Here is a 23,940-nt window from a genome sequence, read left to right as displayed (position 1 = left end):
TTTTTGGTTTCCCTTTCTCCTCCGTGCACAGAAAGGAGCCCAAACGCCAGCGTTTCACACAATTTATTGAGCAGGCAGGGGTAGCTCCCCCTAAACCACGCTGGGAAGGTTCCAGACCTTACACAGCAGAGGCTGGGAGAGATCCTGCCCCGAGCCAACTATTTACACCCAGCCCAGGCCTTCACATTCATCTCCTGCACGCTCAGGATTTATTTCCAAGCACAGTGCACATCAGGCTCCGCTCCCGAGCTGCTCACACACACGCGGGGCAGAGCTGGGGGCTGAACACCTCGGGGAGGAAGCAGCCCTCTTTATATTAAAACTCTGAAAGGGAATTAAGTTACTTGCAATAAATTTTTAACTTCCAGAAGAATTATCCGCCAGCCGAGCGAGCTTCTGCTCGGCTTCACAGCAAGGTCCCGACCCCAACACGACTCTGTACGAACAGCGAAGCCTTCGAAGAGGAGGAAGGCAGCAGGAAAGCAGCGTTCAGCCAGGTACCAGCACCACCGCATTACTTTAAAAAACAAAGAATTAGCTCAGCTGGCTTCACCCCCCCTGGATGCGTGATTTCCAGGCGGCTCAGTTGCTGTGCACGAAGTTGTAGACGAGGAAGCTGGGCGTCCCGCAGTACCTGGTGGCAAACAGCTTCCCGTCGGGCGTGGGGTCGGAGAAGGCGATTTCCTCCGTGCTCAGGTAGCTGCCGTACATGAAAGTGGTCCTGGAAGGAAGGAGAGAGCCGTCAGCCCCCCGCTGCTCCTTGATTTAACCCCGATAATTACCCTTAAGAAGCTGTCGCTTCTCAAGCCTGGCTCTCACACCAGAGAGGAAGGCTTTGAGGACGCCGTTTGCCCTCCTGGATTCCAGCTTCAGGAACCAGGAGGTGTTTTAAGGTTAGTACAAAAAAAAAAATGTAATTTTAGGCACGGTGATGTTTTCTGTCTGTGCTTAAGGACGTACACTGGCAGCTCTGGAGGCAGGGGAAGCAGCCCTGGCTGATCAATTTTCTGAATATTGAGCTCCAGATATGACAGCATCTGGTTATATATTTATAAATCTACATGTGTGCTACACTTTAGATGCAGATTTAGATATAAAGCGAGCAGATATTACCAGATAAATATTACCACAAGCTCGTGAGATAAATATTATCTAAGTATTATCGTGAGATAAAAATTATCTAGATAAATATTACGACAGGCTCAAGGACAGCCACCAAGCACAACCTCGAAGCAGGGTTCGAACGGATGGGGGACGCCCTCCTGGTGCTTGAGCAGAGCCAAACACACTTGAAAAGCTCCAAATTTCCTGCTCAGAGAAACTCGAAGTGTTTGCTCCATCAATAAAAACTTCTTCCAGCACGTTTTCTCTTGGAAAACGCAGCCCGTGGAGCTGTGTGTTCCGCTGTTAGCTTGGCCACCACTCGTGCCAGGCTTCAAATTCACCTTATTTACACCACCAATATTTAGAAACACGAATAAACCCGAAAACCCCGGGTTTCAACCCAGCTGATAACCCCGTATCAGGCCGAGGGGATCTCAGAGGTGCTCGGCAGTAGGAGCCCACAGATTTAGCACGTTGCCTCCGAGCACTTTCTGCCACGATCCCCGTTCCCTCCCCGAAAATATCCCCCCCCCTACCCGCTGGGATCCTCCAAATACCTGACCACGTCCAGCATGCGGCGCGCGACGCCCTTCCTGCGGGCCAGCCCCAGCACCCAAATCCTGCTGACGCCGCAGACGGCGGGCTCGGGGCGCGTGGAGCAGCGCCAAGCACGGTGCTGCTGCAGCGGGTCCTGCCCCGGGCTCTGCGAGGCCACCGGCTCGGCCAGCACCCGAAACGCCTGCAGGGGATAAGGAAAAGAGTGGAGATGCTGCATCCAGCCCCTCAGACCCCGCAGGGGGGGTTTCACAGGGCAAAAAACCCAAAGCGGGGGCAGGTGGAAGCTTGCTCTGTGCAAATATCTCTCACGGATACCAGCACGAGGTTTTCCTGCGTTTTATTTTTCCCCTCTTCTGTGCAAGAAGAGGATTTCCAGTGTATTGAGCCCGCAGTTTTTCCCCCTTCCCAATTAATTCCCAAATCACACCTGCTTGATTGACTCAGCCACGAGGCACCCCACAATCATCTTCTCATTGGACACGAACAGGTACGTCTTGGTCTTGGCTGGGCAGCTCAGCGCCACCTGCTTAAATCCCAGCTCGTTATCCACGATTTCTCGCACATCTTCGGCCTGAGGGGAAGCGAGAGAAGCGTCAGGCCCCACAGTTCCTCAGCTCAGCACAAAAACCCCTCCGAAAAGGGCTCACTTCCCTCGAAAAATCCCGTGCTCGCTCAGGGTCAGGCTCCACGAAGCAGCCACAAAATGTTTTGTAACATTTTTTTTTTGAAATCCCGTGATGCCAGCACTCACTGCAGCCAGCCTGGCAGCTCTGTTGTTTTTCAGACAACCCCAAGCGGGCTTTTTGGGTGCTGTTTTTAAATAAAAACACTTCCCCATTTATCAAGAGCCATCTGACAATAGCTGTTCCCTCTGCCTGCACCAAGAGGGGGCTCTCGCTCGCATCTCCCCCTTGCAGAGCGCTCCAGGACTGAAGAGCCCGGGTTGTGCTGGTTATTTAGGGACAAAATAACAGGGCAGGGGTGGGATGTGCATCCACAGCGCCCCAAATCACTCACGCCAGAGCTGCTGTGACCCCGCCGAGCCCCATGAATTTCCAGGAGATGTCTGCTCGTGCGCCGGGGAGCGCAGCCAGAACTCCCCCGCAGCACAAGCCCCAAAACAAACAGCCCTCGCACCTTCTTGACGGCGTATTTCGGGTCAGCTGGAAGGATCAGGACGATTTTCCCATCCCAGAACTCCGCCACAACCCGCTCTTTCTTCCAGCCCTGCGGCAGAGAGAGGGGAAAAAAAGAAAAAAAAAAAACAAAAAACACAACACGGAGTCAGCGGTTTGGCGAGAGGGGAAGTGATTCAGCCGTAAGCTGAGCCACCTCGGCGTGCAGGAACAAAGCCAGGTCGCAGCCAGCCGACCTTTTTGCTGGAGCTGCACGGAGCTCTCACGCTCAGCTCGCTCTCGGGTGACAAAATATAACAAAATATGACAAAATATGACAAAATATGACAAAATATTTGCCTGCGGCTGCCTCGCTGCCCCACCCCAGCCCTTACCACGTAGCGCAGCGCCTCCAGGAACCTCTCGTGGTGCTGGATGTGCTGGGCTTCGTCCTCGGGGCTGCCAGCCGTGTAGATCATCCCGCACGATTTGCAGCCCACGGCCCCAAAATGCTTCTGCCCGGCGTCCTGGGGGAGAAAAGGGAGGTGGATAAAGCGTGGGGCCCGCGGGCTCGGGTTCAAAACCACGCTCTGGCGAAGGAACGAGGGGAGGAAGGGGGTTGCGGCAACAAAAATCAAGGCTGGAGTGTTTGGTTTGGTGGGAATGCAGGAAGAGGAGCACAGCTTTTTGCTTGTTTGCAGAACTTTCAGGGCTACAGAGCGTAAAATCACTCGCAGGGTACAGTGAACGCGGTATTTGGAACGAGCCCCGGAGCAGATGGAGGGGCGAAACTCTGCGCCAGCGACGTAAACCAACACCGCAAAAACAAAGGCAAACCACGCAGAATTTTCTGCCAGTTCTCTTAAAAAAAAAAAAAAGAAAACAAAGCAGCAACATTTTCACAGCCCTGAGTGCAGGGAGGGGGAGAAAAGGAACCGGGCGGCAGTGCAGCAGCAGGTTGTTCAGCACTGACGTGCACCAAAGCCTCGATTTTTAAGGGTTTGGTTTATTTCCCTGCATGCGAGCTCCTCCAGCAGCTCTTTTCCCTTCTCCGTGTCCCCTTTTGGGTGTCCCCATCCATCCCCTGTGTCCTGAAGGTGTCCCCTCTGTCCTGAAGGTGCCCGGCTCTCCGTCGGTCCCAATTCTGCCACCGTCCGCTGCCGTGGGCACAGCCCTGGTCTGGATCCACTCGGGCAGGGTGAAAAATAGGCAGGGACCCACCTGGGGCAAGAGGGTTCCTGCTTCTGCCTGCCTCCTGGAGGAGTTTTTGTTAAATATTTCTGGCTGCAGCGCTCAGTTCTTCCCCCAAATCATGCCAAGTGTCAGCCCCTGGGGGCGGGTAGGGGGGAATGCGTAGGGGTAGGGTGTAAAGGAAAAGGAAAATGGGGAAAAAGTGGGGAAAAATAGCACTGCGATAATATATCAGTGTTATTTATCACCAGCTCCTCCAAATCTGATGGATTTTTCCTTATTAAACGCTTTCAGCTTTGCAGAACAGTGCCAGGGAAAGCCCCCCCTCAGCACCACCACACAAAACCGTGCCCTTACGATGATCATCTGGTCCCAGGAGCACGATTCCTTCGCCCTCTTGCTCTTCTGCAGGCCGTGAGCTGCTTTGGCAGGGGGGCTGGATCCGAAGGGAGAGCTCAGATCGTCCAGAGCAGGCTGCGTCCTGAAAATCAGCACAGAGAGGTGTCAGCCCTGCAGCTGTCGGCAGCATTTTGGGAAAAGCCTTTGAGGGGAGAGGGCTGGAGCGAGGCTGAGACGCGTTTTTCCCCGGGCTGGTGACCCAGACACGGAGGATTTACAGGAATTCACCAGTTTGTGACGTGGGTTTGAGCTACAGGGAACGAGCACTGGTTAAAATCGTCAATAATTTTGTTTTTTTCTAACCTTACCTTTCGGCTTCTGCGTGGATCGAGGCATTTCTCGAGCAATTTTAAACAGGAAAATCTGTCGGCGCTCCCCCTGACCCCCGGGAGGAATTCGGAAAGCAAATATTGCAATCAGAGCTCGCTTCCAACACCTCTCTGTGGCACAGCCCTGCAGTAGCAGCGAGCTTTGGAAGGTTTCTTTTGGCTCGTTTGTAAGGAATTTTGAAGGTTTTTGTTGTTGATTTTTGTATGGTCACAACAAAGCAGGCTCAGGGTGTTTCCCTTATGAACAAAACCTATCGAGAAGTTGGTTCAATAAGGGAGAGGGATTTTTCTAATGATTTTATCTATTTTTTTAATCTAATTATTTTTATTTATTAACGACAGTTAAAAGAAAACCTTTATTTCCTTTATAGTTCCAAAAGTGAAGCCTATCAGCTCAAAACCATAGCAAAATCACAAGCTAAATGTACCACGGAGAGCAAACAAACGTGTGTTTCCTTATTCTCAGGCTAGCAGCCACCTAAACCAATGCACCATTCATTGTTTGGCCTTCACTTAAGCAAAACAAAAAAAAACCAAGAAAAAAACAACTCCCAAACCTCACCAGGCTGATTTCTCTTATCTCAGTGCACAGAGACAGAAAGCCAAGCTGCTGTTCTGAGTGTGTGTGTGTGTAAAAATGTGTATTTGGATGGAAACGTATAAAAACTATTTTTTTTTCTGCAGATATGGCTCATCTGGGAAGAAAATTACCTTCTTCTGGGACGAAGATGAACGTACCTTTTCTTGCCTGCAGGGAGAGCACTGAATATGGGGTAGACCTCTGCATTTGAAGACGAAGCTGGAAAAGAGAAGTGAAATTATTGTGCTGCGGTCGTCTTTAGCACACGTCAAGGCATGGAAAGAGGAATCCAAGCCCCAACGAGGCTTCAGAGTGACACGGATCTGAACCCTTCAGACAGGAGATTTTGGGATTGCTGTTGGAGTACATAAAAGTTTTGTTCAGGAGTGGTGCCCGCACGTCCTCACCTTCACGGCACTGATCAGGGCACCCTGAGCTTTCCCCTGACGTTTGCAATCAGAAGTTGCTGCTGTGGTCGTGTTCCTCTGGCTATTAACAGAGTTAATCAAGCCCAGGTTTTTAATTTTCCCTTATTTCGGCTAAGGCAAAGTGCTCGACTGCTCTCTGCTCTCGTTTTTGACCGGATTTGCTAACAGGCAGAGACTTCTCGGTAATCACAGGAACCTAAAAAAGTGCCTAAGCTGGAAAGTGGAGCTGAAAGCCTCCAAAACCCGGGCTGTGAGGATGAAGCAGCTCTTTCTAGGCTCAGGACGCAATAAAAACGTCTCTTGTTAACAGCAGAAGTGGAAAGGATTCAGGAGTCAGGGAGAAGGCAGCAATAAATAACAAAAAGCCCCAAATTTCCTAGAAATGCAGGAGCTTCGAGGGCCAAGATGCTTCCTGGGAAGGGCCCCAGCAGACAAATAACAGGTGGAGGAAGCAGAAAGGGAGCCTTGCAAAGAAAAGTGGGGAGCAAAGACAGAATCGTGGCCAGCAGCAGAGCGCGAGGAGCCTCGGGACACTGAGAGGGGGCACAGAAATGATGAGCAGCAGGAAAAGAGAGCTCACAGCTCCAAAATCAAACAAGTTCCTGTGTGGAGCAAGTGTAACGAGGGGAAAAAATAAAGGGATAAGCTCAGGAGTGCTGGCAGCTTCCTCGAGAGATTGAGGCCAGATGTGCAAGGAGCGGGGCGAGAGAAAAACTTGGCTCCAGCAGGGGTGACCCAAGGCTATCGGGGCTGGAAAAGGTAACGCTGACAATGGGAAAAGGGAAAAAAGCAGGAAATTGGGAGCAAACCACAGGAATTGTGCATTTTTGTAAGCTTCCTGGCACGCGTTAGGGCGTGCTTGGAACGTGAGGCAGGAGGTGGAGGCCAGTGGCTTGTTTTGCCTTACGAATAAAACATTTTCCTTTTATAGCCTCGGCGTTCCCAAGGGAGGAATAAAAGCCTCGCGATTCATTTCTAATTCCTGACGATTTCCTTGTATTAACGGGGGAAATTTGGCATAGATAAACCTGCTGTAAGAAAAACGGGGAGAGCTGACAGGGCCAAAAATGTCCCGGTCCGATAATCAGGGTCAAAAATTCACCGCCAAGACAAGAAATGCAGGGTGGCCACCACCAGGAATAGATAACAGATGATAACAGCCCTGTAGATGGCAGATAAGGAGGTGGGAGAGATTGATTTAAAAAGGATTCCTACGCTGGAAAGGGTTGGGAAAAAACGAAATGGTTGGCAAAAAACAGAGTGAGATGAGGAGGAGGGGAAGAAGCGGGGGAGCCTGGCCAGGAGGGACAGGGCTCGGCGTGGAGGAAACAAACAAACGATGTTGGATGCCTGAGAATCAAGGTTTTAAAGGAAAAGTGGAAGAATTGGGGTAATTTTGTCCAAGAAGAAGGCAATAGGGGAAAAACTGGGCTTTGCTGAGCAGTAAGGTGAAGAGGAAGGTCTGGTTGGTACCAGGACAAAACCCGATTTACGTCTGCTCGCCATGAGCTCAGATTTGGTCGTTTCTGCCCAGCTTTTTGGGACACAAACCTGGAGCACAGCCTGGGAACTCGGCGAAGCTGCTTTTGGGGGATGCTAAAAGACCTTAAAAAGCCTCTCCCACCTCGTTTCCCTGCAGCAAATGTCCAGAATCCGAGGGAGGTGGGGTGCAACTCACCTTCCTTGTCCTCTTTGTGCGGAGATGGGCTCGGAGGAATCACATCAGCCGGCTCCTGGGCTGGGGCAGCGCCGATTTCCTCAGCACCCTGTGAATTAAAACAATTTTATTAGGGTCAAAAAAAAACCTCCCAGCTCTCGGGGAGCAGCTCCAGAACCCCCTGCAGTTCGAGCACCCCCTGCCGATGTGCAAAAAGGAATTAAAATTCCAGCTTTTTTGCCGTCTGCTGACACCTGGCTGTTTTTCACCACGGTTCCTTCCTTACCCCAGGCTTAATTCCGAGAACATCCCCTATATATTAAGGATTTTTTAAGTGTTAATTTAATTTAGGTGCCTAATTAAAGCCACGCTCACCTGTCTGCATCCTGATTGTGACCTGAGCAGGGAACACGAGCACCGTTTTAACACCTTATGCACCCTAGCAAACACTATTGCACCTTATATCCAAATTTAGGGCTACTTTTCCTTCAAAACTTGTAGGATTTTTATTTAAATTAACCAAGAGATTTCCTTTCTAAAGGGAAAAGCTCCCTCCCTCCCATATAGCCTTAAAATGCGCAGTTTAAGCAGCTCCAGAATAAAAGTTTTAGGTCTGAAGGGACAAATCCACCCAAAAAAAAAGGGAAAAGGAAGGGAGGAATTCTAAAATTAATGGAAAAATCGCTTCTCGGTAGTGGCTCCCCAGCTCGTCAGTCAACATCCTGAAGGATTTCCCTTTATTTAGTTATTTTCACTCTCTTTTGTCATTGCTCTCATTATTATTTTTTTTATTTTGTTTTCTGTAAGTGTTTGAGGCAGCCCACCTTCTCCAGGCAGTCCTAAAATGCCCGATAATGTTGGCTCTTCCTTACCTCTTTCCCTGCCATCCCTCGAGGCTGACACCCGAAATGATCAGGGCACGATTGTGTAATTTAAGAATTAGACAATTAAATTACAATTAAATTAATTACAATGAAAGGAAATAAAGCGTTTGGTGCTTTAACAATTCCGGTGATTCTTTAAAACCAGAGATGTCTGAAGCTGAGGGATTTGTGTTTTTTTTTTTTTTTGTTTCTTTCGAAAGAAACAAACTCTGGAAGCCTCCCACGGAAATTCCACTAAAATCAAAGTTTCCCAAGCTGATTTTTGCCTTAAACTCTGCTCTTTTCATGTTTTTTTTTTTTTCCCAGCCTTGGGCAGTCAGCGGGCGAAGCAGCTGCCTCCAGCAGAACGTGAAACCAGATCAAGGCCAAGCTCAGCCCGTGCAGGTTTTGAGGCCAGAATTTGGTGAGAAAAACGCTTAAAGGTGGCACAAAATCGTCTGGGGACCTGCTCTGAGCTCTGTTTTGGGGCATTTCTGTGCCACCCTTACCTGTCACACCTAAAAACAAAAAAAAAAAGCTACCCAACCCTCCTCCAAATAACAAACCTTGGGGAGAAGACAGCCGGGGAGCAGCCCGAGGCGGCTGGCGCCTCCCGATTACAGCACCCAGCCCTAAAAAAAAGCCCTGGAGAACCAGAAAATGTGTTTTTTTTGTAAAAACGTGGTGCTGGGGAGCTGCCCTTCCTTTTTCAGGACCCTCTGACGTTCCTCACCAAGCAGGCTCAGCCCAAATCACCAGGACGTGTCCCTCTGCCACCTACCACCTTCTCTGCGGCGCCGTCACCTGCAGCAGGAGATTTTTGGGGGCGCGAAGGGACAGCAGGGGTGCCCCCCGTGCCCTGCAGGGACATTTTTCCTCCACATTCTGCATTTTTTCCTTCTTTTCCGTGCCTCAAATCCTCTCCGGGCTCCTCGTTTCCCTCCTGAGGCACAGCAATCCCGCTCCGGGACCCCCCCAATTTGGGATTTTCGCTTGGAGGAGCCGAAGGAGCTGCCCCCGCTGGGGTCCTCCCGCTTCTTTCCGCAGCCCCGGGGGGGATTTGGGGAGATTTGGGTTCTCCGGGGTTTTTTTTGGAGCGCGACCTCTTCCCGGCGGAAAAAAACGCCGCCCCCCCTTGCAGCTTCAAGGCCGGCTTCACCGTCAGGCTGAGCACTCGGAAGGGCGAATCCATCTTTTTTTTCACCAGGTTCTCCTTCTCCACGCCGATTTTCGGAGCCGGGGGGGCCGCCTTCACCTTCTTCGCTGCTTTGGGGTGGTTTTTTGGGGCGTTTTTGCCGCGTTTGGTGCTCGGCGCAAGCCTGGCGCTCGTTTTCCCGCTGAGGTTCGTGCTCCTGCCGCTTCCAGCCCCCTTCCCCTCCCCAAAATTCAGCTCCCCCCCCAGCTGCTTCCTCTCCAGCAGGGTGAGGTACCGCTTCTCCTTGCTGTAGAAAGACACCACGGGCACCAGGGGCTGGCGGGAGGATTTCGGGGACGATTCCGATTTGGGAACCCGCAGGGGGGACACCTCCAGCCTCCTGGAGGGCGCCGGTTTTTTGGGAACGACCTCGTTTTCCTTCCGCTCATCACCAGAGCCCGGCGACCACTGGATTTGGGACGCACACCAGTGCCTCCGGCACTTCTTGCGAGGAGAAAGCCCGGCGAGGAAGCCCAGCGGCCCTCTCCTCACCGGGGTCTCAAAAGCAGAGGCTGGGCTGCGAAAAGAAGCGAAAAGCAAACATTTTGGGTGCAATTCCGAGCTTTTCGGGTCTTATTTCCCTCAAATAACTCTTTAAGTGTCGCCCAGACGAGCCGCTGTACCAGCAAGTGCCTGGTAAAAAATACAAACCTCAGAAAAAACACCGCAACCTCGCCACTCTCTGTGTTTTTTTTTAAATATAAAATCAATTTTTGGACCAAACTTACCAAAATTCCAAGCGTTTTGCTTCCTGGAGCGCTACCGACACCCTCAGCACCCCCCAAAACGAGGAGAAAAGCCCCGATTTCCTTCACAGCACCCCTCTCACCTGGCCCTGCTTGCAGCCTCCCTCCTCCCTCCACCTCAGCTTTTTTTTTTTTTTTTTAATTTTCAGCTTTGTATGAAAAGATTTGGAGGGTTTTTGGGGGGATCTAACTCACCCCTAGGGCAGAAAACGGTAGTTTGGTTCTAAAATAAAGCACTGGGTTGGTTTTTTGAGGAAAATTAAAGATTTAGGAGGGGTTAACGGATCTGTCAGTGGGGCTGTGGCTCCTTTTTTTAAAAAAAAATAAAGGATTAGGTTGATTTTAAGAGGAAAATAAAAGATTTAGGAGGGGTTAAACACACTTATCAGGGGGAATGTGGCTCCTTTATTTTTAAAATAAAACATTAAATCGATTTTAAGAGGAAAATAAAGATTTAGGAGGGGTTAAACACACCTGTCAGGGGGGCTGCAGCTCCTTTATTTTTAAAATAAAACTAGAATTTGTTTTTATTAGGAAAATTAAAGATTTAGGTGGGGTTAAACACACTTATCAGGGGGAATGTGGCTCCTTTATAAAATAAAATAAAATTGTAAATTGATTTTATTAGGAAAATAAAAGATTTAGGAGGGGTTAACGGACCTGTCAGTGGGGCTGTGGCTCCTTTTTTTAAAAAAATAAAGGATTAGGTTGATTTTAAGAGGAAAATAAAAGATTTAGGAGGGGTTAAACACACCTGTCAGGGGGGCTGTGGCTCCTTTGTTTTTAAAATAAAACATTAAATCGATTTTAAAAGGAAAATAAAGATTTAGGAGGAGTTAAACACACCTGTCAGGGGGGCTGCAGCTCCTTTATTTTTAAAATAAAACTATAATTTGTTTTTATTAGGAAAATTAAAGATTTAGGAGGGGTTAAACACACTTATCAGGGGGAATGTGGCTCCTTTATAAAATAAAATAAAATTGTAAATTGATTTTATTAGGAAAATAAAAGATTTAGGAGGGGTTAACGGACCTGTCAGTGGGGCTGTGGCTCCTTTTTTTAAAAAAAATCAAGCATTAGGTTGATTTTAAGAGGAAAATTAAAGATTGAGGAGGGGTTAAATACACTTATCAGGGGGAATGTGGCTCCTTTGTTTTTAAAATAAAACATTAAATCGATTTTAAGAGGAAAATGAGGATTTAGGAGGGGTTAAACACACCTGTCAGGGGGGCTGCGGCTCCTTTATTTTTAAAATAAAACTAGAATTTGTTTTTATTAGGAAAATAAAAGATTTAGGAGGGGTTAATGGACCTGTCAGTGGGGCTGCGGCTCCTTTGTTTTTAAAATAAAACTAATTTGTTTTTATGAGGAAAATTAAAGATTTAGGAGGGGTTAAACACACTTATCAGGTGGAATGTGGCTCCTTTATTTTTAAAATAAAACATTAAATCGATTTTAAGAGGAAAATAAGGATTTAGGAGGGGTTAAACACACCTATCAGGGGGAATGTGGCTCCTTTATAAAATAAAATAAAACATTAAATCGATTTTATGAGGAAAATAAAGATTTGGGAGGGGTTAACAGACCTGTCAGTGGGGCTGTGGCTCCTTTTTTAAAAAAAAATAAAGGATTAGGTTGATTTTAAGAGGAAAATAAAAGATTTAGGAGGGGTTAAACACACTTATCAGGGGGAATGTGGCTCCTTTGTTTTTAAAATAAAACATTAAATCGATTTTAAGAGGAAAATAAGGATTTAGGAGGGGTTAAACACACCTGTCAGGGGGGCTGCAGCTCCTTTATTTTTAAAATAAAACTAGAATTTGTTTTTATTAGGAAAATTAAAGATTTAGGAGGGGTTAACACACCTGTCAGTGGGGCTGTGGCTCCTTTTTTAAAAAAAATAAAGCATTAGGTTGATTTTATGAGGAAAATAAAAGATTTAGGAGGGGTTAACAGACCTGTCAGTAGGGCTGTGGCTCCTTTTTTAAAAAAAGTCAAGCATTAGGTTGATTTTATGAGGAAAATAGAAGATTTAGGGGGAGTTAAACACACTTATCAGGGGGAATGTGGCTCCTTTATTTTTAAAATAAAACATTAAATCGATTTTAAGAGGAAAATTAAGGATTTAGGAGGGGTTAACACACCTATCAGGGGGGCTGTGGCTCCTTTATAAAATAAAATAAAACATTAAATCGATTTTATGAGGAAAATAAAGATTTGGGAGGGGTTAACAGACCTGTCAGGGGGGCCATGGCTCCTTTTTTTTAAAAAAAAATAAAGGATTAGGTTGATTTTAAGAGGAAAATAAAAGATTTAGGAGGGGTGAACGGACCTGTCAGTGGGGCTGCGGCTCCTTTTCTGCGGGGTGCGCGTGGCCATGGCTCCGCCGGGGCGCCTAGAACAAGATTTTAGTGGGGTGAGAGAGATTTTGGGTTAAAAAAGGAACAAATTGGTAATTTGGAAGGGAAAAGGGAGGCTGGGGGGGAGGAGGGGCGCGAGCTCCATCCCGTCCCGATGTCCTGGGGAGGGTGAAACCCTACAGCACCTCAGGGCAGGGTTTTGGGGTTTCCCTGCCCGGAGCCCAGCAGGGTTCCCAGACCCCAAACCCAGGATCCAGACCCAGAGCAGACCCCAAAACCAGACCGCAAGCCCCAGACCCAGACCCTAGACCAAGACCCCAACCCCAGCCCCGTGATCCTAAACCCCAGACCCAGGTCCTAGACCCCAATTCCCTGACCCGAGACCCATGATCCCAGACCCCAAACCTAGATCCTAGACCCCAAACCTATGATCCTAGACCCAGTTCCTGGACCTCAGACCCAGATCCTGGACCCCAGACCCATGATCCCAAATCCCAGACCCCAGTTCCTACAGCCAGGTCCTAGACCCCAAACCCAGCTCCCAGACCCCAGACCCATGATCCCAGACCCTAGACACATGATCCTAGACCCCAGACCCCAAACCCAGGTCCTACACCCCAGACCTATGATCCTAAACCCAGCTCCTAGACCCACTTCCCAGACCCCAAATCCAGATCCTAGACCCCAAACCAAAGACTCCCAGAGCCACGATCCTAGACCCTAAACCCCAGACACCAAACCCAGATCTTAGACCCCAGTTCCCAGACCCCTATTCCCAGACCCCAAACCTTAAATCCAGGTCCTACACCCCAAGCCCCAGACCTAGACCCTAGACTCCAGACCTATGATCCTAAACCCAGTCCCCTAGACCCCAGACCCCAGACCCAGGTCCTACACCCCAGACCTATGATCCTAAACCCAGCTCCTAGACCCAGTTCCCAGACCTCCAGAGCCACGATCCTAGACCCTAAACCCCAGACCCCAAACCCAGATCTTAGACCCCAGTTCCCAGACCCCAAACCTTAAATCCAGGTCCTACACCCCAGACGTATGATCCTAAACCCAGCTCCTAGACCCCAGACCCAGCTCCTAGACCCCAAATCCATAACCCCAGACCCCCAGACCCACGATCCTAGACCCCAAACCCCAGACCCCAAACCCCAAACCCAGACCCCAGACCCCACTTCCCAGCCCCCAAGCCTCAAACCCAGCTCCTACACCCCAGCCCCACGATCCTCGACCCCAGACCCAACTCCCAGACCCCAAACCCAGCCCCTAAACCCCAGGCCCAGGCCCCAGACCCCTCACCTCAGGCCCCAAACCCCAGCCCCTGCCCCCAAATCCCAAACCCGGACCCCAAACCCCAAACCCAGCCCCCAAATCCCAAACCCAGCCCCAAACCCTGGCCCCAGACCCCCAAAAGCCCCGATCCCAGACCCCAAACCCCGACCCCAAATCCCCCCCCAGCCCCCTCCCCCCCCTCACCCCGCCGCCATCGCTCCCGCGCCTCAAACCCGCGCCGCTTCTCCCGCCCGCCCAGCCCCCCCTCCCCACTGGCCCATCTCCTTGTCACTCATCCCACCTCGCGTCGCTATTGGTCGAGCGTCTCTCTGAACCCGCCCCGCTCGCCGTCCGGCCAATCAGGAAGCAGAGCTCACCTGATAACCTGAGGGAGACTCCAACTCCCAGCGTGCCTTGCGAGCGCAGGGCCGCCTCAGGGCAGCGGGAGCGCGCGGTGCATGCTGGGACTTGTAGTCCCCCCCCCCCCCCGGAACGCTCCTTGCCCGGTCCTTCCCTCCCGTTACGCGCATGCGCAGAGCCCTCCCCGGCTTCACCTTCCCGGCCGCGCGGCGCATGCGCACGGCCCAAAGCAACGCCGCCGGGCCCGCACTGCGCATGCGGCGTCGCCCCGCGCGCCTGCGCCCTGCTCGCTTCCGGCCCCCGGCGGCAGGAGCGGGCGGAGCGGGCGGCGGCGGCGCTGCCATGGTGTTCTACTTCACCTCCGGCGGTGAGCGCGGGGCCTTACTGGGCCGGACTGGGCCTTACTGGTCCGGGCTGGGCCTTACTGGTCCGGACTGGGGCCTTACTGGTCCGGACTGGTCCGGGCTGGGCCTTACTGGGCCTTACTGGTCCGGGCAGGGCCTTACTGGTCCGGGCAGGGCCTTACTGGTCCGGGCTGGGCCTTACTGGGCCTTACTGGTCCGGGCTGGGGCCTTACTGGTCCGGGCTGGGGCCTTACTGGTCCGGGCTGGGGCCTTACTGGTCCGGGCCGGGGCCTTACTGGGCCGGACGGGGCCTTACTGGGCCGGACTGGGGCCTTACTGGGCCGGACTGGGGCCTTACGGGACCGGGCTGGGCCTTACTGGTCCGGACTGGTCTGGCCGGAGCCTTACTGGTCCCAGTTGGACCTGTTATACTGGGCTAAACTGGGTTCCACTGGGCTAAACCAGCCTAAACCAGTTTAAACCAAGATTTTCTGGACTAAACTGGTCTCCACTGGTTTAAAACGGGCCGCACTGGGCTGAACTGGGCATCACAGCACCCCCCCCTGCGTGCTGCCACCCCCCCGGCACTTTTGGGGAGAAATCCCTCAAATTCCCAGCCCCCTCCTCCAACCCCAATTTTTTGGGATGTTCCCGACCCCTTCCCACCGTGGGAGCACTCAAAAATTGTCCAAAATCCTCCAAAATTCACAAATTAAACCCTATAAATAGTGAGGATTCCCCTCTTTATCAATATTCCACTTTTTTGGCGGCGTGAGCCTCATTTTTCCCAAAATTCCTGCCTAAAAAACTTAATTCCTGAGCATTTAATTTCAATTTTGGGTCGTGCCCGTGCCCCTGGTGCGTTTTGGGTACAAACCAGAACTTTTTTTAACCTTTCCTTCTAATTTATTTTTTCTCTCTCCCCCCCCAGCTGTTCCTGCCGTTTACACCATCTACATGGGCAAGGATAAATACGAAAGTGAGTGAGCCAAAATTAAACCTGCTGGGGGGGGGCCTGGGGGTCGGTTTTGGGGTTCCCCGGGGAATTTGGGGCTGGGTGGCTTCGTGTTTTGCTTGAAACCTCGTTAAATCCTACAAATTATTCTGATTTTCAGTCACCGAGTCTTCAGCTGCTCCTAAAAACGAATTTGTGCTCCGGAGTCCCTTTCCCCTTCCCTTTCCTTTAGGGGAAACGGGAAGGAAACCAGAGGGAAATTTCCTCCTGGGTTTTTTTGTGCCTCCTGGGATTGGGATTTTGGGGGCTCCTCAGCCTCACCCCCTGATTCCTGCCCCCCCCTCGTGGCTGATTTTTATTCTGGGAAGGGGCTGGGATGATGCAGTGACAAATTTCCTGACGCTTCTTTTTTTTTTTGCAGATGAAGACCTCATCAAGTACGGCTGGCCCGAGGACATCTGGTGGGTACCCAAAAAAACACCAAAAACCACCAAAATTCCCCGCTCTGGGAAGTTTTTCTTTTCCCAAAACCACCAAAAACCACCACAAATTAAAAAAAAGTTTTTCTTTTCCCATCCCTTCGGTGCTTTCCAGCTCGCGGCGGCGTCACCCGCGGGGAGTTTTTCTTACACACGTTGCTTCTGGAGGGCTCGCCCTGCACGCGGGATGAGTTTTTAGTCAAAAAGAAGGGGAGAAAATATTTAATTTTAATTTTTTCAGCCTCAAATCGAGGCGAACGGCGCTCCCGGGAGGAGAAACCCCGAGCGCCTTGCGCGCAGGCGTGGAAACGAGGAAATTTTCCCTGGTTCTGCCCGTGCCTCGCTCCTTAGGCAGTAAAGTTCCCCAAAATTGATGATTGCCATCCCTGATCTCCTCCTAAACGCGCTGATTTTGGTTTATTTTGGGTTTATTTGGGTTTATTTTGGGTTTATTTGGGTTTATTTGGGTTTATTTGGGTTTATTTTGGGTTTATTTTGGTTTATTTTGGTTTATATTTGGGTTTATATTTGGGTTTATATTTGGGTTTATATTTGGGTTTATATTTGGGTTTATATTTGGGTTTATTTGGGTTTATTTTGGGTTTATTTTGGGTTTATTTGGGTTTATTTGGGTTTATTTTGCAGGTTTCACGTGGACAAGCTCTCTTCTGCCCACGTCTACCTCCGCTTGCACAAGGTGAGCTCCCAACACGCGTGTTTAAAAGGCCCTGGGGAGCATTTCCCTGCTCCCACGAGCTTCTGAAACCCTTTTTGGGGAAAGCAGAGCACGAATTGTGCGCGTTGCTTCGAGCTTCTCCTTAAAAAAAACTCCAAAAAAAACACAAAAAAACTCCAAAAATCCATAAAACAGAGTGCAGGAGGGCTGGGCGTGCTCGCAGAGCTTCCCCTCGTGCCCCTGGTGGTTTTTTGGGTGCCCCTGGTGATTTTTTGGGTGCCCCTGGTGGTTTTTCGGGTGCTCCTGGTGGTTTTTGGGGTGCAGCTGCTGACGTTGCCTCCCTCTGCGGCAGGGCCAGACGGTGGAGGACATCCCGAAGGAGGTCCTGATAGACTGCGCCCACCTGGTGAAAGCCAACAGCATCCAAGGTAATTCGGGATCCCGGCGGCAAGAAACCTCCTGGAGCCGGTTCGGAGGCGTTGGCGTCCCTGCTCCTCACCGGGGGGGTTATTTCGGATCAAATATTCACCAAAATTCTCCTCTGGTACTTTTTTGGGGGGCAGATGTTGCTCGCAGCCTCGTTAATCTGCATCTGGAGCTCGTTAGCCCCGCCTGCAGTGCCCCCGTCACAGCAGCAAGCGGTGTTGTGGGGCTTTTCTGTTCCCTTTTTCCTTCTCTTTTTCCTTCTCTTTTTCCTTCTCTTTTTCCTTCTCTTTTTCCTTCTCTTTTTCCTTCTCTTTTTCCTTCTCTTTTTCCTTCTCTTTTTCCTTCTCTTTTTCCTTCTCTTTTTCCTTCTCTTTTTCCTTCTCTTTTTCCTTCTCTTTTTCCTTCTCTTTTTCCTTCTCTTTTTCCTTCTCTTTTTCCTTCTCTTTTTCCTTCTCTTTTTCCTTCTCTTTTTCCTTCTCTTTTTCCTTCTCTTTTTCCTTCTCTTTTTCCTTCTCTTTTTCCTTCTCTTTTTCCTTCTCTTTTTCCTTCTCTTTTTCCTTCTCTTTTTCCTTCTCTTTTTCCTTCTCTTTTTCCTTCTCTTTTTCCTTCTCTTTTTCCTTCTCTTTTTCCTTCTCTTTTTCCTTCTCTTTTTCCTTCTCTTTTTCCTTCTCTTTTTCCTTCTCTTTTTCCTTCTCTTTTTCCTTCTCTTTTTCCTTCTCTTTTTCCTTCTCTTTTTCCTTCTCTTTTTCCTTCTCTTTTTCCTTCTCTTTTTCCTTCTCTTTTTCCTTCTCTTTTTCCTTCTCTTTTTCCTTCTCTTTTTCCTTCTCTTTTTCCTTCTCTTTTTCCTTCTCTTTTTCCTTCTCTTTTTCCTTCTCTTTTTCCTTCTCTTTTTCCTTCTCTTTTTCCTTCTCTTTTTCCTTCTCTTTTTCCTTCTCTTTTTCCTTCTCTTTTTCCTTCTCTTTTTCCTTCTCTTTTTCCTTCTCTTTTTCCTTCTCTTTTTCCTTCTCTTTTTCCTTCTCTTTTTCCTTCTCTTTTTCCTTCTCTTTTTCCTTCTCTTTTTCCTTCTCTTTTTCCTTCTCTTTTTCCTTCTCTTTTTCCTTCTCTTTTTCCTTCTCTTTTTCCTTCTCTTTTTCCTTCTCTTTTTCCTTCTCTTTTTCCTTCTCTTTTTCCTTCTCTTTTTCCTTCTCTTTTTCCTTCTCTTTTTCCTTCTCTTTTTCCTTCTCTTTTTCCTTCTCTTTTTCCTTCTCTTTTTCCTTCTCTTTTTCCTTCTCTTTTTCCTTCTCTTTTTCCTTCTCTTTTTCCTTCTCTTTTTCCTTCTCTTTTTCCTTCTCTTTTTCCTTCTCTTTTTCCTTCTCTTTTTCCTTCTCTTTTTCCTTCTCTTTTTCCTTCTCTTTTTCCTTCTCTTTTTCCTTCTCTTTTTCCTTCTCTTTTTCCTTCTCTTTTTCCTTCTCTTTTTCCTTCTCTTTTTCCTTCTCTTTTTCCTTCTCTTTTTCCTTCTCTTTTTCCTTCTCTTTTTCCTTCTCTTTTTCCTTCTCTTTTTCCTTCTCTTTTTCCTTCTCTTTTTCCTTCTCTTTTTCCTTCTCTTTTTCCTTCTCTTTTTCCTTCTCTTTTTCCTTCTCTTTTTCCTTCTCTTTTTCCTTCTCTTTTTCGACATGTGGGGCAAGAACAACCCTCAGTGGCCACATTCACACGGAGACCTTTAAAATCTGCTCTCGGCAGGAGGAAAAATCAGAACCTTTTCCTTTCCCTTTCCTCCCCAGGCTGCAAGATGAACAACGTCAACGTGGTGTACACGCCGTGGACCAACCTGAAGAAAACGGCGGACATGGACGTGGGGCAGATCGGCTTCCACAGGCAGAAGGACGTGAGTGCTCGCTGCGGGCACGGGAGGACACATCCAACCCACCCAAATCCTCCCCGAGGAGGTGAAACAGGGTGCCAAAATTAAAGGATTTTTTGTGTTTTTAAGTTTGTTTTTTTTTTTTTTTGGCGCTCCCCCAGGTGAAAATGCTGACGGTGGAGAAGAAAGTGAACGAGATCCTCAATCGGCTGGAGAAAACCAAAGTGGAACGCTTCCCCGACCTGGCTGCCGAGAAGGAAGCCCGGGACAGAGAGGAGAGGAACGAGAAGAAAGCCCAGATCCAGGAGATGAAGCGGAAGGAGAAGGAGGAGATGAAGAAGAAGAAGGAGCTGGAAGAGCTTAGGTAAGGGGGGCGAGAAATCGCGGTGCCAGCGCCGGGGGAACCGGTCACGGCTCAGCGATTTGTTTAATCCCGGGCTCAGCTGACCGGCTGCGGCGGTGTCTGCACGGCCCAGTGGTTTCCTTTGTCTCTAAAATAAAACAATTTCCCCCTTTTCTCCTCAAATAAACTCGTCGGGGAGCTCTGGGCCCCGGCTTTCGAAATCTGAAGGGAAATCAGGCCAAAAAAAAAAAAAACCCTCGCGGGGTGGGAGCAGCCTCAGCCTGCTCCGGTTTTGTGGCCCAGCTTCCTGCTGCGTCCCCAGCGTCTGGGGTCCTCGTTTTTCCCCTAAAAAATGGCTTTTAAGCCCAAAAGGTGGTTAGAAATGTCGTGCTGACCTTCCTGCCATCCAGCAAGTCTCGTTTTTGCCTCCCCCCCGCAGGACAGGACGTGCTGGCCGGCCCCGAGGGCTCGCTTTGAGCACTTTGTTGTTTGTTTTGAGCGATAAGGAGGCTGGAATTCGAAAAACCTCAAGGTTTCAACACCCGGAAAGATCCCAAACTCAAGGATTCCGCACCCAGAAAGCTCAGGAAAGGGTTTAGAGGGGCAAAATAAACCAGGAGAAATCAGCAGCAGGCTGCTGAGCGAGGGCTCTGCCTTAATGCTGAGCCTTCCTCCGGTGCTGCCTCGTCACCGCCCAAAAATTAAAAAATTAAAAATTAAAAGGGTTTTTCTGTCCCCTGGGACGATTTGAGCTCGGGACAAAGCTGCTGAGGCTGCGGAGAATGAGCCCGCACAGCACACGCGCTTTGTTTTGATTACCCAAAGAGCACGAGGTAAGCAAATACTCGCTCAATTTGGAAAGGAGAAATCGATTTTTTTATTTTTTTTTTCCCCTCTGGTCCTCGATCCCGTTTCATCCGAAACGCCTCCGTCAGTGGGTTTGGGAAATTGATCCTGTAAAATAACGCGATTTCCCTTCCAGGAGCTACTCGTCCTTGATGAAGGCTGAGAACATGTCCTCCAACCAGGTAGGAACCCGCAGAAACCCCGGGGGTTTGCACAAAACCCCTCCTAAAATCCTCCTAAAATCCCCTTTCCCACCCCAGAGGAGGAGCATTTGGGTGACCCTGAGCTTAAAATCCTTTTATTTTTCACACTCTGATCCCTAAAAAAGCGCCAGAGGGGGCCGTGGCTTTCAGGAATCCTCCACTTTTTCCTCCTGCCTCTTTGTCCTCTCGGATTTCGCTGAGAGGGCAGGAGCCCGGGGTAAACGGCAAAACCCCAAATCCTGCTGAAATTCCCCTTCGCCCTTTTCCCTCCTGATTTTCTCTCTCTCTCCCCGCAGGATGGCAACGATTCCGACGATTTTATGTAAAAAAAACCGAAAAAAACTCTTTTTTTCTCAAGCCTGAGGTGGTGCGGGACGCCTGGGGAAGTCGCCGTCGCCGAGAACACCAAAAAAAAACACCAAAAACACCAAAAACTGACAACTCGGACCCCGTTTCTTCCCAACCCGCCTGGTTCTGGCTCCGAGCCGCGGACGCCTGGAAAGGGGGGAAAAAAAAAATCCCCGTTCCTACACCCACCTCTCCCCCCCCCGGGTGGAAGGAAGCAGACTTTGGGGTTCGGGGTTTTTTTCGAGGTTTTCTTGCTGCAGCTTCAAATCCTGGGGGATTTGGGGAAGAAAAAGGCAAATTTGGGCTGCCTCGCTGCCGTTTTATCCCAAAAGGGGGCAGAAGCAGAGATTTGGGGTCCCCCAACCCCAAAACCCCGCTGCTGGTTGCACATCCCTTGGGGGCAAGGGATCCCTCTGCCATCGGGGGGGGGTGTAAATTTGTAAATGTGTTAATTAAGGCTCGTTAATTAAGGGGCTGCAAACGAGGGATCCGAGCGCGGCACCGCGTGCCTGAGAACACCCCCCCCGGGTTAATTTGGTTTAATTAACGCAATTTTTGGGAAAACTCCGCGGGGGGGGGAGCTGGCGCGGAGGAGGGGGGGGTTTGTGCAGTGCCCGCGCCCGCTCCGAGCTCCCCGAGCGCTCTGTGGGTTTTTTTTGGGGGGGGTTTTGTGAACCGATCCCAATAAACGGTGCAGCACCTGGACAAATATCCCGATTTTAACTCATTTCGTGATCCTAAAACCCCCTCGTGTGCTGCTCCCTGTCCCCATTTCGCCCCCCCAGACCTTAAAAATCCCCATTAGGGCTCCGAGGAGCCGTCCTCCCCCCCCCCAATCCCCTTTTTTTCCTCTCTCCCCTTTCTCCTTTCCCATTTTCTGCCCCAATTTCCCCCCCGGGGGAGTGTTTGGGATTTGGGATTTCTCCCCCAGGCCTTGGGAAAGGGCTCGGGGGGGCCCTACACCTCCCCAAATATCCCCAAATGTCCCCCCCAGGGTGCTTTTTGGGGGCACCCATGGGTGCTGAGAGCCTCCAGGGGAGGAAACCTCCCCCTATAGGGCCGAATTTAGGGTGAAGGGTGAATTTTAACCCCCCCCAGAGGTGTTTTTGCTCTCGCTGGAACCAAAATGTTCGAAATTGAACCAAAATCTTGGCCCCAACGGAGTTTTTTTTTTAGGGGAGGAAGAGCCCCGCCCTGCCACCACGGCCAGGCCCTATAAATAAACAGGGTTTAGATCAGGAGGCGCCCTTCCCCTAAAGATCCCCTAAAAGCTGAGGGGTTTGGGGTCGGGGGGAGCCAGGGGGTTCAGCCCCCAGGACGAGGAGGAGTGGGGGTCCCTGTAGGGTCCTGCTCCTTTTGGGGACCCCTCTTTGGGTGCTGAGCCGGGCTGGGCGCACGGATGGGGGGATTTGGGGTGTAAAGGGGGGCCCCAAAACCCTACAGGGCTGCTCCCTGCCCTTGGGGCCAACCCTACAGCTGCTCAAGGGAAGAAAAGGGTCATTTATGGGGTGGGGAGCTGCGCCTGGACCCCCCCAGCACCCCAAGGAGCCCCCAAATCCCAGTGGGGGCCACTCTTGGGGTGCCCGTGCCCCCCGGGGATGTGTTTTTAGGGCCGAGGCGGGGTGGGAAACAAATTTCCCCCTTCCAGCTGCAAGGGAGTGCCGGGGGGGCCTTATAGGGTTGCGTCCCACCCCCCCCAGGGCCAAAATCCCAAATGAAAGGGCCCTTTCATGGGGTGAGGGCGGTGGCTGGGCTGCAGCTGCTGCTGTTGTGCTTGGCCCCGGCTGCGCTGGGCTTGGGGTTTCCGTGCTGGGAAACGGCCCCGGGACGGCGCCTTTTGGGGTCGGCGTGTCCCCGACCCTATGGGTGTCACCATTTGGGGTCTGTGTGTCCCCGTCCCCGTGGGTGTTACTGTTTGGGGTCTGTGTGTCCCCGTCCCTTTGGGAATTGCTGTTTGGGGTCTGAGTGTTCCCATCCCCTTTTACATCCTTGTTTGGGGTCCGAGTGTCCCCATCCCCTTGTGCAACCCCATTTGGGGTCTGCATGTCCCCGTCCCCATGGGTGTCATCGTTTGGGGTCTGTGTGTCCCTGTCCCTCTGGGCATTGCTATTTGGGGTCTGTGTATCCCTATCCCACTGCACATCCCTGTTTGGGGTCTGCATGTCCCTGTCCTTCTGGGCATTGCTATTTGGGGTCTGTGTGGCCCCATCCCCCTGGGCATCCCAATTTGGGGTCTGTGTGTCCCTGTCCCTCTGGGAATTGCTATTTGGGGTCTGCACGTCCCTGTCCCCCTGGGCATTGTAGTTTGGGGTCTGCGTGTCCCCATACCCTTTTACATCCTTGTTTGGGGTCGGAGTGTCCCCATTCCCTTGGGTGTCACTACCCTTAGGGCTTCATGTCCCCATTTCCCCTGGGCATCACCTTTTGGGGTCTGAGTGTCCCCATCCCCCTGGACATCCCTATTTAGGATCTGCATGTCCCCGTTCACCTGGACATCACCATTTGGGGTCTGAGTGTCCCCATCCCCTTATGAAACCCTATTTGGGGTCTGCGTGTCCCCGTCCCTCTGGGCATTGCTCTTTGGGGTCTGCACGTCCCCAAATAGCACGGGGCAGGTTTTTGGGGTGTTTTGCTCTGCGCCCCAAAAGAACCCTCACCCCGACGCTCTGTAGGGGCAGTAGGGTCGGTGTTTGTGCCCCCCCACCTGGCACCGAGCAGCCCCGCGGCTCTGCAGGCAGCGTTTTGGGGAGGAAAACAGGAAAACGGCGTGCCAACAGCAACAAACAGCTCTGCGGGACTGCGGGGGGGGGCACGGGGATGGGGTGGGGATTTGGGATATGGGATTGGGGATTTGGGGTGGGGATATGGGGTGGGGATGGGATGGGGATTTGGGGTGGGGATGGGGTGGGGATTTGGGATGGGGATGGGGATATGGGATGGGGATTTGGGATGGGGATATGGGATGGGGATATGGGATGGGATGGGGATGGGGATTTGTGATGGGATGGGGATTTGGGATGGGATGGGGATGGGGATTTGGGATGGGGATTTGGGATGGGATGGGGATGGGGATTTGGGATGGGGATTTGGGATGGGATGGGGATTTGGGATGGGATGGGGATGGGGATTTGGGATGGGGATGGAGATGGGATGGGGATGGGGTCAGAATGGGGTGGGGATGGGGACTGGGATGGGATGGGGATGGGGATATGGGATGGGGATTTGGGATGGGATGGGATTGGGAGATGGGATGGGGGTGGGGATGTGGGGTGGGGATATGGGATGGGGATACGGGGTGGGGATGGGATGGGATG

The 23,940-nt window shown here is 50.8% G+C and overlaps 3 protein-coding genes across 4 annotated transcripts in view; 2 read left to right on the top strand and 1 right to left on the bottom strand.

Moving 5' to 3' along the window:
- The window catches only part of CLU (clusterin), a 124,268-nt gene that overhangs the window by 78,987 nt on the left and 21,341 nt on the right, over window positions 1-23,940 (top strand).
- ESCO2 (establishment of sister chromatid cohesion N-acetyltransferase 2) lies at window positions 49-14,096 on the bottom strand. Its single transcript, XM_068679009.1, has 11 exons — window positions 14,011-14,096; window positions 12,498-12,560; window positions 9,006-9,936; window positions 7,383-7,470; window positions 5,435-5,495; window positions 4,326-4,449; window positions 3,173-3,304; window positions 2,800-2,889; window positions 2,090-2,233; window positions 1,662-1,843; window positions 49-721 (listed from the first exon to the last, which is right to left on the bottom strand). The coding sequence occupies exons 1-11, from the start codon at window positions 14,019-14,021 to the stop codon at window positions 583-585; spliced, it is 1,965 nt and encodes a 654-aa protein (XP_068535110.1). The 5' UTR covers window positions 14,022-14,096; the 3' UTR covers window positions 49-582.
- CCDC25 (coiled-coil domain containing 25) lies at window positions 14,414-21,337 on the top strand. Of its 2 annotated transcripts, XM_068679013.1 has the most exons (9): window positions 14,414-14,533; window positions 15,442-15,489; window positions 15,887-15,926; window positions 16,590-16,641; window positions 16,973-17,048; window positions 18,807-18,910; window positions 19,048-19,250; window positions 20,212-20,257; window positions 20,575-21,337. In XM_068679013.1, exons 1-9 carry the CDS (start codon window positions 14,422-14,424, stop codon window positions 20,602-20,604), a joined length of 711 nt encoding a protein of 236 aa, XP_068535114.1. In that variant the 5' UTR covers window positions 14,414-14,421; the 3' UTR covers window positions 20,605-21,337. The 2 variants fall into 2 exon arrangements, with proteins under 2 accessions (XP_068535114.1, XP_068535115.1); XM_068679014.1 differs by lacking the exon at window positions 15,442-15,489 and having other exon boundaries at window positions 14,494-14,533.

This window comes from Anas acuta, chromosome 3, assembly GCF_963932015.1.
Source record: "Anas acuta chromosome 3, bAnaAcu1.1, whole genome shotgun sequence".
Classification (NCBI taxonomy): domain Eukaryota; kingdom Metazoa; phylum Chordata; class Aves; order Anseriformes; family Anatidae; genus Anas; species Anas acuta.
This window is presented reverse-complemented; position numbering and strand designations above follow the sequence as displayed.

Bases quoted from the DNA above. Each gene is read 5' to 3' on its own strand.
- ESCO2 (XM_068679009.1), bottom strand. The intron at 3,305-4,325 runs GTAAGGGCACGG...TTTCTCCCCCAG, and splicing joins CCTGGGACCAGATGATCATC to GACGCCGGGCAGAAGCATTT. The intron at 1,844-2,089 runs GTGTGATTTGGG...TATCCCCTGCAG, and splicing joins TGGCTGAGTCAATCAAGCAG to GCGTTTCGGGTGCTGGCCGA.
- CCDC25 (XM_068679013.1), top strand. From the start codon at position 14,422: ATGCGGCGTCGCCCCGCGCGCCTGCGCCCTGCTCGCTTCCGGCCCCCG. The intron at 14,534-15,441 runs GTGAGCGCGGGG...CTCCCCCCCCAG, and splicing joins GTTCTACTTCACCTCCGGCG to CTGTTCCTGCCGTTTACACC. The intron at 15,490-15,886 runs GTGAGTGAGCCA...TTTTTTTTGCAG, and splicing joins GGGCAAGGATAAATACGAAA to ATGAAGACCTCATCAAGTAC.